This window comes from Schistocerca nitens, chromosome 2 (genome assembly GCF_023898315.1).
Source record: "Schistocerca nitens isolate TAMUIC-IGC-003100 chromosome 2, iqSchNite1.1, whole genome shotgun sequence".
NCBI lineage: Eukaryota > Metazoa > Arthropoda > Insecta > Orthoptera > Acrididae > Schistocerca > Schistocerca nitens.
In genome coordinates this window covers 519,268,850-519,281,548 of record NC_064615.1, presented here as the reverse complement: position 1 = coordinate 519,281,548, position 12,699 = coordinate 519,268,850, and the positions used below count along the sequence as shown (strand labels likewise).

General features: G+C 43.2%; 1 protein-coding gene across 1 annotated transcript in view; it reads right to left on the bottom strand.

Annotated features, from left to right (window-relative positions):
- LOC126236500 (MOXD1 homolog 1-like) overlaps positions 1-8,587 on the bottom strand; it is a 169,913-nt gene extending 161,326 nt beyond the window's left edge. The window contains exon 1 of the mRNA XM_049945855.1: positions 8,296-8,587. Within this exon, the coding sequence (XP_049801812.1) occupies positions 8,296-8,586 (291 nt within the window). The 5' untranslated portion in view covers position 8,587. The remainder of the gene's footprint in view (positions 1-8,295) is intronic.
- Positions 8,588-12,699: the final 4,112 nt, after the last annotated feature.

Here is a 12,699-nt window from a genome sequence, read left to right as displayed (position 1 = left end):
AACAATACACGTGTAGCCATTTGAAAATGGGCCTAATAGCACCGGGCACAGCTATACAGTAATGTTTCTTGTAAGTACAGTTCCCACATTGCGTATGTGCAATTCTAGCACTGCGCTGACGTACTTCTTACAAGAACAGTGCAGCTACCCACGGAGATTCAGCGTGGGCTGCAATTATCGTGCGGCAGTGAAACTTGGTAGATATGCTAAAGGTTAATACGGGACCGGTCTACGCTGAGAAAAAAAAAATCCAATTCTGGCCACCAGGTGCAAATCTTCCGCAGTATAGCATCTCGTCGACGTCTCCAGTGTTCATAATGAGCAAATGTGTAAGCGATGCCTTTCTCACTTGTTTGACCTTTTCTGCACACGTCCCGTTCCCAATCCGTCACATATGGTAACATTTCTATTCGTCTTTCTTGGATTCACAGCGTCGGATTTGCACCTACATAGTTGCGTTCTCCATCAATAATCGTCGAGTCATTAAAAGTTAAGCGCGTGAGAGCTTTCAGCTGGGCATGATCAGCTAACACTAACAATTTTCCTACAACAGCAAATTTCAATCACAGCAACAAATCTTATTAGGATTTACACAGAGTAGCCATCGCCTGCAGGGGGAACAGCGACCGTAAGAAATAAAGCTGTGGAACAGCCACACATTTCATGTTATACACTGACGCTGTACATTAGCCAGACACATTTAACGTCTGGCCGGTAGCTGCTAACAGTTTCTGAAGATGTTCGCGTCTGACGAGCGAAACCGGTAATAAAACAAAATTGTATGCGTCTTGTGGTGGCTCCATAATTTTTTCTTTGAGAAGAAGATCGCTTATGGATGTGTGTAAAGCCGAAGTCAAGCGCGCTTTGGATCTTTGAATTGCCCACCTATGGAGTCCAGAGAAGCCGCCCGTCTAACGTCAGAAGTAAGTGATGAATGGGTCTGCCATCTGTACCCTGCGACACAAAACAAAGTCGACATCCGTAGCGAAACGGAAGACAGGTGCCTGAGAAGCCAGTTGGCTGATCCGCCAGCTTACGGTGATTTACGGCAGTGTCGACTCGTTTCGTGGCGTGTCAGGTATTTAAACGACACAGTGTTCTGTCCCTCGCAAGTACTGACGAATCGTTTAACGACTGACGACAAAGAGAGGACGAGCGACTGGACTTATCGCGCACTCTACGTGCAACCACACATAAGTGTGGGTGCAGCCGATGGGTGTGGTTCGTACCACCACCATAGTGCCTCTGCCACTGCAAATCTGGCTCGCGAAGCAGTTGGCAACCACACTTCTTGAGGAATCTCGAGCTGCTCTCGCCGGAGGCTGTGCACACCGTGGGAAGCCTACGGCCGACTGACCCCAGTGAGCATCGAACTACACGTCTCTCAGGTCGGAGTACGCCATGCTGCTAAACCATTGGGCTTATCCATTATGGATACTGTAGAACACAGTACGTTAATTTAATACTATTATAACTAACTGCTAGCCGTCGCTTGTAAAATAGGTGTTTTTTTTCCCTTCACAAACCTGTTTTCGAGCCTTTTCAGGCGTATCTTCAGACGGTGCACGCAAAAGAACTGGCCAATTCTTCCTTTTCCGTATGAGATAACTTAAATATATTTTAACGAACAATTTTGATTATAATAAAAGTTAAAACAGGCTACAGTAAAATACAAAGAAGACTGCCGGTGGAAACAAAACTTCTTTATCGCTAACTGAAGAAATCAGTACAAAATAGAGTAGAGTGGTTAGGGAGATAAGAAACTAACTATAGAAGACGAAGTGGAGGAGGAGGAGGAGGAGGAAGAGGAGAAGAAGAAAACAGAATAGCTACCAAGACAAGACATGTGGAAAAGAGGGAGGAAGAGGAGGAGGAGGAGGAGGAGAAACAGGAGAAGAAAAGGACGAGGAATAAGATAAAATGTTTAAATATGCTTATCAGTACTTTCTCAGCATGTTATTCAAACTGAAATCTTCGCCATAAGATAGACAGAGAGAGTAGCGGCGCTATACTGCAATCTTATGCCGCAAGAAACTCGTGAAAGTTTTATTGCAACGTGTAAAGAGATCGTACGGCATATTTCATATGAAAAGTGTATAGACGTATTTATGGTCAGTGTGAAAGTAATCAGAAAACCCAGTTTTTCAATACACAGATTTTAGTTCTGCAAGTAAAAGAGAGGAAAGGGCAATTCTATCGACTGAAATGCTACAAAGAAATGGTTGGTGACGAGCTCTAATACACATGATCACTTCCTACAAAAATAAGAGGCAACAGAAAATTTGAACATTTTAAAATACGCCGCATAGCTGTAGATTACGAGTTGCTACGATTTATGATCCAAAAAGGGATGTGGAGAGAACTGACCTTCGGGACAGGCTTTGGCCTGATCCAATCCCTTAACAGGAAGTATGTATGTTTACAGTTAAAGTTTAGCGCAACTACTGATCACACAATCTATATGTTCACGCCTAGCAACAGATTTCCGTTGATTGCTGTTCTTTAGTACACACGAAGGCATTTATTCGTCACATTTACGTCAAAATGCATCTTTTACACGTCAGATTGTAGAAGGAGTATTTTATTCGACCCAGTGTTCGGGTTGTGCATTAACTGTGACGAGAGATCACCGTAATCATCAGAACGAGTGAGAGCATAATCAGTATTTCGGAGGACGTTGCAATCTGCAAGGGACTGTGTATGATCACAGTTGGCAGCTTTAGAGGATACGGCGAACTTTTTCTAGATCCTGTGTGTCGTAAGGCACTTGGGCTTGCATTCCGGAGGAAGCCAGTTCAATTCTCCGTCGCATCATGCAGTTGTAGGATTCTGTGGCCACCCTGAATCACTCGGGCAAATCTGGGATGGTTGATTTGACAAGGATACGGCCAATTTCCTTCCCACATCCTTCCCCAATGCTTGAACTCCGTCGTTAATGATCTCGTCGCCGACTGGACGTTAAGTCCTAATCTTTTTTCGTTTCTATTTCCGTACACACTTTGAGGTGTTTTACTTGCGTCGTAATTATGACCTATCGGTTTAAATGTTATGGAATATTTTCTGAAGCTATTTGTCTGTAGTGTTCATGAGAGAAGTGTGCTGTGGTATGGATACTTTCTGAGAAAGGATGACTCCTGTTGGCAAGAGAATCGGAGAAATGGTAGTGGAGGTTACTGATAAGGAAAATGGATAGACTGTGTACGCGAGGACTTACGGGAGAAACATCCCAGGAAAGGGATGCATCGGACCAAGGGCCAAGGAAAATGGGGGGGAACTTGCCAAGAACGTCGACCAAACATTAGGAAAAAACGAAAGGAGGGCAGAAGCCTTGTACGGATGTGGAACTTGGACGATAGACAGCTCAAACAAAGGTAGAAGTTTCTGAAAAACGATTGTGCAGAAGAATGCTGAAGATTAAATGGATAGGTGGAATAACTAATGAAGAGGAACTGAATCTAATTGGGGAAAATATAGATTCGTGGCACAACCTGAATAAAAGAATGGATTGGTTGACAAGACACATCCTGAGACATCAAGGGCTCACTAGTTTGATGATGGAGGGAAGTATTGCAATTAAAAACTGCAGAGGAAGACCTATGCTCGAAAACACTAAACTGGTTCAGATGGATGTAAGTTGCAGCACTTTTTCGAAAGAGAGGCTTGCATAGGATAGACTAGCGTGAAGAGTTGCATCAAACAGGTCTTCCGACTAAAAATCACAACAAAAACAATAATAAGTTAACAAGGCACATTATTATTTACATTCACTCAACAATTTCATTGCCTTTTGCGAAACGTTTACGGTGGTAACATCGACAAAGCTACTTATGCTTGCACACCAGGTTACTGAAACAAAATTACAATTATATCGATACATAAAAAGTCAGTCAATTCTTAGATCAGATTACTGATGGACAAATACTTAACCGAATCGCATAGAAAAGCCGAGTACGGTACAATTAGACTAGAAGAATGGATCGTTTCTGAAGACAGATTCTAAGGCATCAAGGGATAGTCAGTTTGGTACGGCAGGTGTGTGTGTGTGTGTGTGTGTGTGTGTTCAGATGGCTCTGAGCACTATGGGACTTAACTTCTAAGATCATCAGTCCCCTAGAACTTAGAACTACTTAAAGCTAACTAACCTAAGGACATCACACACATCCATGCCCGAGGCAGGATTCGAACCTGCGACCGTAGCGGTCGCGCGGTTCCAGACTGTAGCACCTAGAACCGCTCGGCCAACCCGGACGACCGTGCGCGCGCGCGCGCGTGTGTGTGTGTGTGTGTGTGTGTGTGTGTGTGTGTGTGTGTGTGTAAGTGGTAAGTGGGGAGGGAGATGGCAGTTTCGGACTGAAGATCGCAATGATAATAGTTGTAACCATCTTTCTCGTGAGAAAAACAGCTTCGCACGAGAAAATGCATGAAAATCTACTCTCCAGCCCGCGCCACTGCAAGTGCAGTCTAGCTGCTGTAATCACAGCTGCAACAGGACACCACCAAGTGCAGGAGGCAGCTGGCGTAGCCAGCTAGTCAGCGTTCCCGTGACTCGGCCACCCTTTCCGCTGATTCATCTGTAAGCACTGTCTCTCTCATCTTTTCATTGAAATTTACGGCAGACTACTCCAGCGAACATTTCACATAATAAGTATAGTCTGATATTCCAACTTCAGCTGACTCTCTTTAACAATTACGCAGCATGTGCATTACGTAGGTGAGAGATACCGATATCGTTCCCCTTTCGGAGAATACATCTGCATCACAAATAAAAATCTAACGTAAGCGTTGAACACTTTTACATTTTTTTTTAACAAGCCAACTATCCGTTAAAGAGTTTTATGGAAAGTAAGCTTAGTCTTCGCTGCACTGCTGTCGGCGTACTTCACTATTCTGTAGTTCAGGCGTGTACTTTACAGGAAGCATCTGTTACGAATTCTTCACGAACTTTGAACGTAACAATAACTTATCTACCCTGAAACAGCAATTCAGTTGAAATGACGCTGTATCAACTAATAATCAAAATATTAATTATTATATTAAATTATTACATTAAAATACAAAAACTATCATTTTAAGATATATAACACACATTAACGCGAAAACGCGGATTAAAAGCTATTGTGGGTTAAAAGCTTACGAAAAGAACTATTAATTTGAAAACAAAAACTTCGTTTCGAATTGTTAAAGCAGTCTTGTTAAACTATTCATAACGAAGATCATCCAAAGCTTTTGTCAACATTACAAAACATCTCAGTATTACGTTTAATAAACTGAGAGTCATTAACAGCAAATATTCAAAGACAGTAATGTCTTCATTTTCCTGTCGCTGATGTGCTATGATCATTAAGGTACACAAAAATACTACCTATATTCGACAGAAAAGACATTTGCAAGCTTTGCTGAAAAATGATTGTTCACCTGCCCCAAACTCCCCGTACGACGGAGACCTCATTCGCAATATCCAACTTCCATCGCTTTTTTCTCTCCCTTAGCGTAATGCTTCCGATCTATTTCATCTCCCACGATGACTTTTGCCAATGAATGACTTTTTGCACGTTTGTTCCATAACAAACGGAACTACCCAAAATCTAATTATCAGTCTACTTCCAGGAAGGGATCCAGAATATTGTCTCGTTACCCTTTCCCAACAGGCATAAGTTTAAGTTACTCAGTGGCCATGAAATACTTTGTAGCAGCAAGAAATGTTATTGAATAAGACTCTTAGAAACTTACATGGTCGGCCGGTGTGGCCGAGCGGTTCTAGGCGCTTCAGTCTGAAACCGCGCGACCGCTACGGTCGCGGGTTCGAATCCTACCTCGGGCATGGATGCGTGTGATGTCCTTAGGTTAGTTAGGTTTAAGTAGTTCTAAGTTTTAGGGGACTGATGACCTCAGATGTTGAGTGCTCAGAGCCATTTGAACCAAACTTACATGGAGTCCATTTCCTCAGTTTTCGTCCCTTATCGATCTGTTTCAGTGGCGCTCATTACGATCATATGTCCATACGATCAGTTTCAATAGCCATTTAAAACATTTTAATCAAAATAATCTAACGCTGTCCCTCAAAACTTTACATTTCGGAAACGGGCCGGTACAAATTTAATTCCATAAAAAATCCAGGCTATTATGAGAGACATAATGACGATGCCGCAAGTATTGTTTACGTGTACTGTTACGTTCAATCCAGTATATTTTGTGCAGGTGACGTCATAAAACGTAATTCAGAGCCCCAGGAGCTGCTAGTAAATACGAATTTATTAATCACCGGTTTCCTCATCTCATCATATTCACTCCATTCGAACATACCTCGGAAGGCCCAACGGTGCCGACCGACCGCCGTGTCATCCTCCAGCCGGTAGGCATCATTGGACAATGATAATGATTATGATCTATGGTGGAGGGCGCTAAACAGCTAGGTCATCAGCGCCCTTGCATTAACGTTATACGGAAGAAGGTTTTCATAATCTACAGAAGGAGATCAATAAAATGGAAAACTACGTTTGATCACACCACAGGAAACGTAAAGCAACACCAGGAAGGTGAGGTTGAGAAAAGCCCGTAATAAAACCCCAGCGAGACTCAGCGGGGGGCATGTGGTCAGCACACCGCTCTCCCGGCTTATGTCAGTTTTCGCGACCGGAGCCGCTACTTCTCACTCAAGTTGCTGCTCAGCTGGTCTCAATGGCTGAGAGCATTCCATTGGCTAACAGCGCTCGGCAGACCCGGACGGTCACCCATCGAACTGCTAGGCAAGCCTGACAGCACTTCATTGAACGGCAATGGGAACGGCGGTACGGCCATCATTGCCTGATCATATGCAGGTATAATAAAATTATTTACAATATTATTTTTTTTTATTGATGGCAATCAGACAAGACAGCTCTTATTTTTTGAGACCACAATAAGACCACTGCCATACAGGTAGCTATAAATAATTTTATGATGATATCAGTTGTTAGAAACTGGTAGTTAAAATCGTTTATTTATCAGTAGGTCGTAGCTCTTCTGAATTAATTTGTATAGTGTTCTTTCTTCTTTAATCGTTTGTATAAAATTGTGGAAGAAATTCAAGTACATGTTATGTAAAACACTGCACAATGAAACACTGGAGCAGCAACACGATTTTAATAGAAAACTATATGTTTACAATATCCAAAGATCCCAGCTGAGACGTTGCGACCTTTGCTGTTCATGTTGTTGTATGTTGATGACCTTAACAGTAACAGCAGACTTTTTGTAGAAGACGCAGTTATCTAAAGCGAAATGCTGTCTAATAGACGCTGCATAAATATTCAGTCACTGTTTCTAAGTGGTGCAAAGACTGACAAATTTGCTTTAAATGTTCAGAAATGTAAAACCGTGAGTTTCGCAAAACGAAAAATCGTAGTGTCCTGTGACTATAATATCATTGAGTGACAGCTGGAATCGGCCAACTCTTACAAATACGTGGGTGAAACATTTTGTATGGACTTAAAATCGAATGATCACATGGGCTCAGTTGTGGGTAAGGGAGGTGGTATACCACGTTATATGAGTAAAACACTAGGACAATGCAGTCAGTCTACAAAGGAGATTGCTTACAAATGACTCGTGCAATCCATTTGGGAATACTGCTCAGGTGAGTGGGGCCTATACCGAATTGGACTAACAGGAGAAATTGAACGTATACGGACAAGGGCAGCGCGAATGGTCACAGATTTGTCTGACCCTTGGGAGAGTGTCAGAGAGATGCTGAAAAAACTGAACTGGCAAACTCTTGAGGACAGACAGACTATCCCGACAAAGTCTGCTTGCAAAGTTTCAAGAACCGGCTTTCAATGATGACTATCACACTGGGATTGTGAGGAGAAGATTAGAGTAACTACAGCTCACACAGAGGCATCTAAACAACCATTCCTCCTGCGCCCTATACGTGAATGGGAAGGGAAGAAACCTTAATAGCTGGTACAACAGGCTGTACTCTCTGTCATGCACTTCATAGCGGTTTGCAGGGCATCCATGTAAATGTACATGTTGCGAACCAGCGCCTGAAGATGCCGTCTTCCTGTTCCTGTCATTTATATTATCTACAAATCTATTTCTTACGTATGGCTTTAATATTAAAAGGATTACCATAAATATTTGGCTAGCTGTCTGTTTCCCGAAACTTCAAAGCCTCCGGGCCTTCCAAAGCCCGTGACTTGGTTTACTTCGTTGTCACCCCAAAATTATTATTTCGTTTTTTCCAATATAACCATACGATGGTTATTTATGAGACATCGCCGACAGGCGGCGAGGCACCGGTAAGTAGCCACTCACCGCAACGTAGGGCATCCCGCGGCTGTCGAACCAGACGAGGGCCATGTCGGCTCCTGCCATGCCGCCCTTGGGTGAGAAGCCCACCCCGGCGGCCTGGAAGTGCGCAGGGAAAGTGACTTCGAGCTCTACGGCGGCGGAGGCTGGCGCGTCGGCGGACAGGTGGAGCTCCCAGCTGAGCCAGAGGCGGCCGGCCGCCAGCCAGACGCTGTGCTGCGCAGCGCCCGCCGCCGGCCCGGCGAGCAGCGCCAGAGACGCCAGCAGCAGAGGCAGAGACGTCAGTCGCGCGCACATGTTCCACACCAACTGAGCCCCCAGGGCGGCGTCGGCGGCGGCAGCTGCCGAGCCGGTCTCTGGCGTCCCACCTGGCGGGTGCAACAGGCCGCCCGCTGCTACCCCCACTCCGCGCATGCGCACACCCAGCTACCGCGCACCTGCGCGTGCTCCGCGCAAGATTTGAAGCCCGGCGGGCGTTCCATGAAAGTTTCGACAGGACGTGATTGCAAACGAGAGTTATGTAGTGTTTGTCCCTTGCATTGCTATGATGTTGTTTACGTTCTTCAGCAGCGCCGTTTCTACCAATAGGCAAGAGTAGCCGGCCGCCTAGGGCGGCAAACAGAGGAAAAAATTAATTTCAAATCAAACAGCGAAATAATGAGCAAATGAGGAGCAAAATGAAATACAGGAAAAATTAAAACACTGAATCTTTTTCAAAAGCATACCGAACAGTTACTTAATGAGTATTTAGTTACTTTGAGGAAAGTTGATGCTGAAAAAGATGAGATTTATTCCTCATTCTAAAAATATTTCAATTAAAACAGAAACTAAATAACGCTACTATTATCCAGGTGACCTAGTCTGAAGCTTCGGCATGTCTCCGATCAGTATAGTGTAATTTCTAAATTCAAGGAAAAATCCATTCGCACCAAAAAATAATTCCACATCTTTATTAGTCTACTTCCTTGCAATTAAATAAGTAACAGAATTGGTGGTGGAGTGTTTGTGTCAGTCAATAGTGGTTTATCTTGTAGTGAAGTCGAAGTAGATACTCCGTGCGAATTGGTATGGGTGGAGGTTATACTTAACAGCCAAACTAAGTTAATAATTGGCTCCTTCTACCGACCCCCAGACTCCGATGATATAGTTGCTTAACAGTTCAGAGAAAATTTGAGCCTCGTAATAAATAAATACCCCACTCATACGGTTATAGTTGGTGGGGACTTCAACCTTCCCTCGATATGTTGGCAAAAATACTTATTCAAAACCGATGGTAGGCAGAAAACATCTTCCGAGATTGTCCTAAATGCTTTCTCCGAAAATTATTTCGAGCAGTTAGTCCACGAACCCACGCGAATTGTAAATGGTTGCGAAAACACACTTGACCTTTTAGCCACAAACAATCCAGAGCTAATAGAGAGCATCATGACTGATACAGAGATTAGTGATCACAAGGTCGTTGTAGCTAGGCTCAATACCGTTTCTTCCAAATCCATCAAACGTAAAATAATTGTATTTAAAAAAGCGGATAAAGTGTCACTAGAAGCCTTCCTAAGAGACAATCTCCATTCCTTCCGAACTGACTATGCAAATGTAGACGAGATGTGGCTCAAATTCAAAGATATAGTAGCAACAGCAATTGAGAGATTCATACCTCATAAACTGGTAAGAGATGGAACTGATCCCCCATGGTACACAAAATAGGTCCGAACGCTGTTGCAGAGGCAACGGAAAAAGCATGCAAAGTTCAGAAGAACGCGAAATCCCGAAGATTGACTAAAATTTACAGACGCGCGAAATTTGGCACGGACTTCAATGCGAGATGCCTTAATAGGTTCCACAACGAAACATTGCCTCGAAATTTGGTACAAAATCCGAAGAAATTCTGGTCGTATGTAAAGTACACAAGCGGCAAGACGCAGTCAATACCTTCGCTGCGCAGTGCCGATGGTACTGTTACCGACGACTGTGCCGCTAAAGCGGAGTTATTGGACGTAGTTTTCCGAAATTCCTTCACCAGGGAAGACGAATGGAATATTCCAGAATTTGAAACACGAACAGCTGCTAGCATAAGTTTCTTAGAAGTAGATACCTTAGGGGTTACGCAGCAACTCAAATCGCTTGATACGGGCAAGTCTTCAGGTCCAGATTGTATACCGATTAGGTTCCTTTCAGATTACGCTGATACAATAGCTCCCTACTTAGCAATCATATACAACCGCTCGCTCACCGATAAATCTGTACTTACAGAAGGGTAGTAGGAGTAATCCATCGAACTACAGATCTATATCATTGACGTCGGTTTGCAGTAGGGTTTTGGAGCATTCAAACATTATGAATCGCCTCTAAGGGAACGATCTATTGATACGTAATCAGTATGGTTTCAGAAAACATCATTCTTGTGCAACGCAGCTAGCTCTTTATTCGCACGAAGTAATGGCCGCTATCGACAGGGGATCTCAAGTTGATTCCGTATTTCTAGTTTCCCGGAAAGCTTTTGACACCGTTCCTCACAAGCGACTTCTAATCAAGCTGCGGGCCTATGGGGTATCGTCTCAGTTATGCGACTGGATTCGTGATTTCCTGTCAGAAAGGTCGCAGTTCGTAGTAATAGACGGCAAATCATCGAGTAAAACTGAAGTGATATCGGGTGTTCCCCAGGGAAGCGTCCTGGGACCTCTGCTGTTCCTGATCTATATAAATGACCTGGGTGACAATCTGAGCAGTTCTCTTAGGTTGTTCGCAGATGATGCTGTAATTTACCGTCTAGTAAGGTCATCCGAAGACCAGTATCAGTTCCAAAGCGATTTAGAAAAGATTGCTGTATGGTGTGGCAGGTGGCAGTTGACGCTAAATAACGAAAAGTGTGAGGTGATCCACATGAGTTCCAAAAGAAATCCGTTGGAATTCGATTACTCGATAAATAGTACAATTCTCAAGGCTGTCAATTCAACTAAATACCTGGGTGTAAAAATTACGAACAACTTCAGTTGGAAAGACCACATAGATAATATTGTGGGGAAGGCGAGCCAAAGGTTGTGTTTCATTGGCAGGACACTTAGAAGATGCAACAAGTCCACTAAAGAGACAGCTTACACTACACTCGTTCGTCCTCTGTTAGAATATTGCTGCGCGGTGTGGGATCCTTACCAGGTGGGATTGACGGAGGACATCGAAAGGGTGCAAAAAAGGGCAGCTCGTTTTGTATTATCACGTAATAGAGGAGAGAGTGTGGCAGATATGATACGCGAGTTGGGATGGAAGTCATTAAAGCAAAGACGTTTTTCGTCGCGGCGAGATCTATTTACGAAATTTCGGTCACCAACTTTCTCTTCCGAATGCGAAAATATTTTGTTAAGCCCAACCTACATAGGTAGGAATGATCATCAAAATAAAATAAGAGAAATCATAGCTCGAACAGAAAGGTCTAGGTGTTCGTTTTTCCCGCGCTGTTCGGGAGTGGAATGGTAGAGAGATAGTACGATTGTGGTTCGTTGAACCCTCTGCCAAGCACTTAAATGTGAATTGCAGAGTAATCATGTAGATGTAGATGCCAAATTTGGTTGCGTTGGTATATTCACTTGAGTTCTAGAATGTTCAGCACAAATCCTCCTATTTCAGTCATTTTGGGAAATATCAAAAACTGAGGGCAAAAAATAGGAAACGGGACATTTGTTGTCCTCAATCAGTTTTAAAGCAAATGAAAAAGAAGTATTAAACTCAGGATTGTACCCAAAAAATGAGGACGTCTGATCACCCTAGTTTAATGATTTTAAAGTATAATAGGAGATTTACACTTTAGAGCCATTGGATGTTGTTGATATGGAGGAGGGTACATCGGGGAGAGCGACGGTAGTAAAAAAAGAGGGAGCTTCATTTTTCATTTCTCGCCTAGGGCGGCAAAATACCTAGCAACGGCCCTGTTCTTCAGTACGAAGAATTGTTTGATGCAGCTCTCCACGTTAGTCTGTCCTATGCAAAAGTATAATCTCTGCATAACTACCGCAATATTAACCTGTTTACTACAGTGGAAACGTAACCACCCTCTAAAATTTTTATCCCCCACACTTCCCTCCATTATCGTGTGATAAGTTTCTTTTCTTCTGTATTTGATTCAGCATCCCTTCTAAATTATACGATCTATCCATCTAATCTATGGTATTCTCTGTTGCAACTCATCTTCTACTATTAACAGCTGATTTCCTAATCTAATTCCCTCCGCACAGCCTGATTTAATTCAACTATGCTACATTAGCTTTCTTTTACGTTTGCTGATATCCATCTTATAACCTCTTTTAAAGACAGTATCCATTCCCTTTAACCGCTATTTCAACAAAATTGCAGCGACATAATAGCGTCACTGGTATACAAAGTTTTTATTTTTTCTGCCCTAATTTTAACTGTATTTCC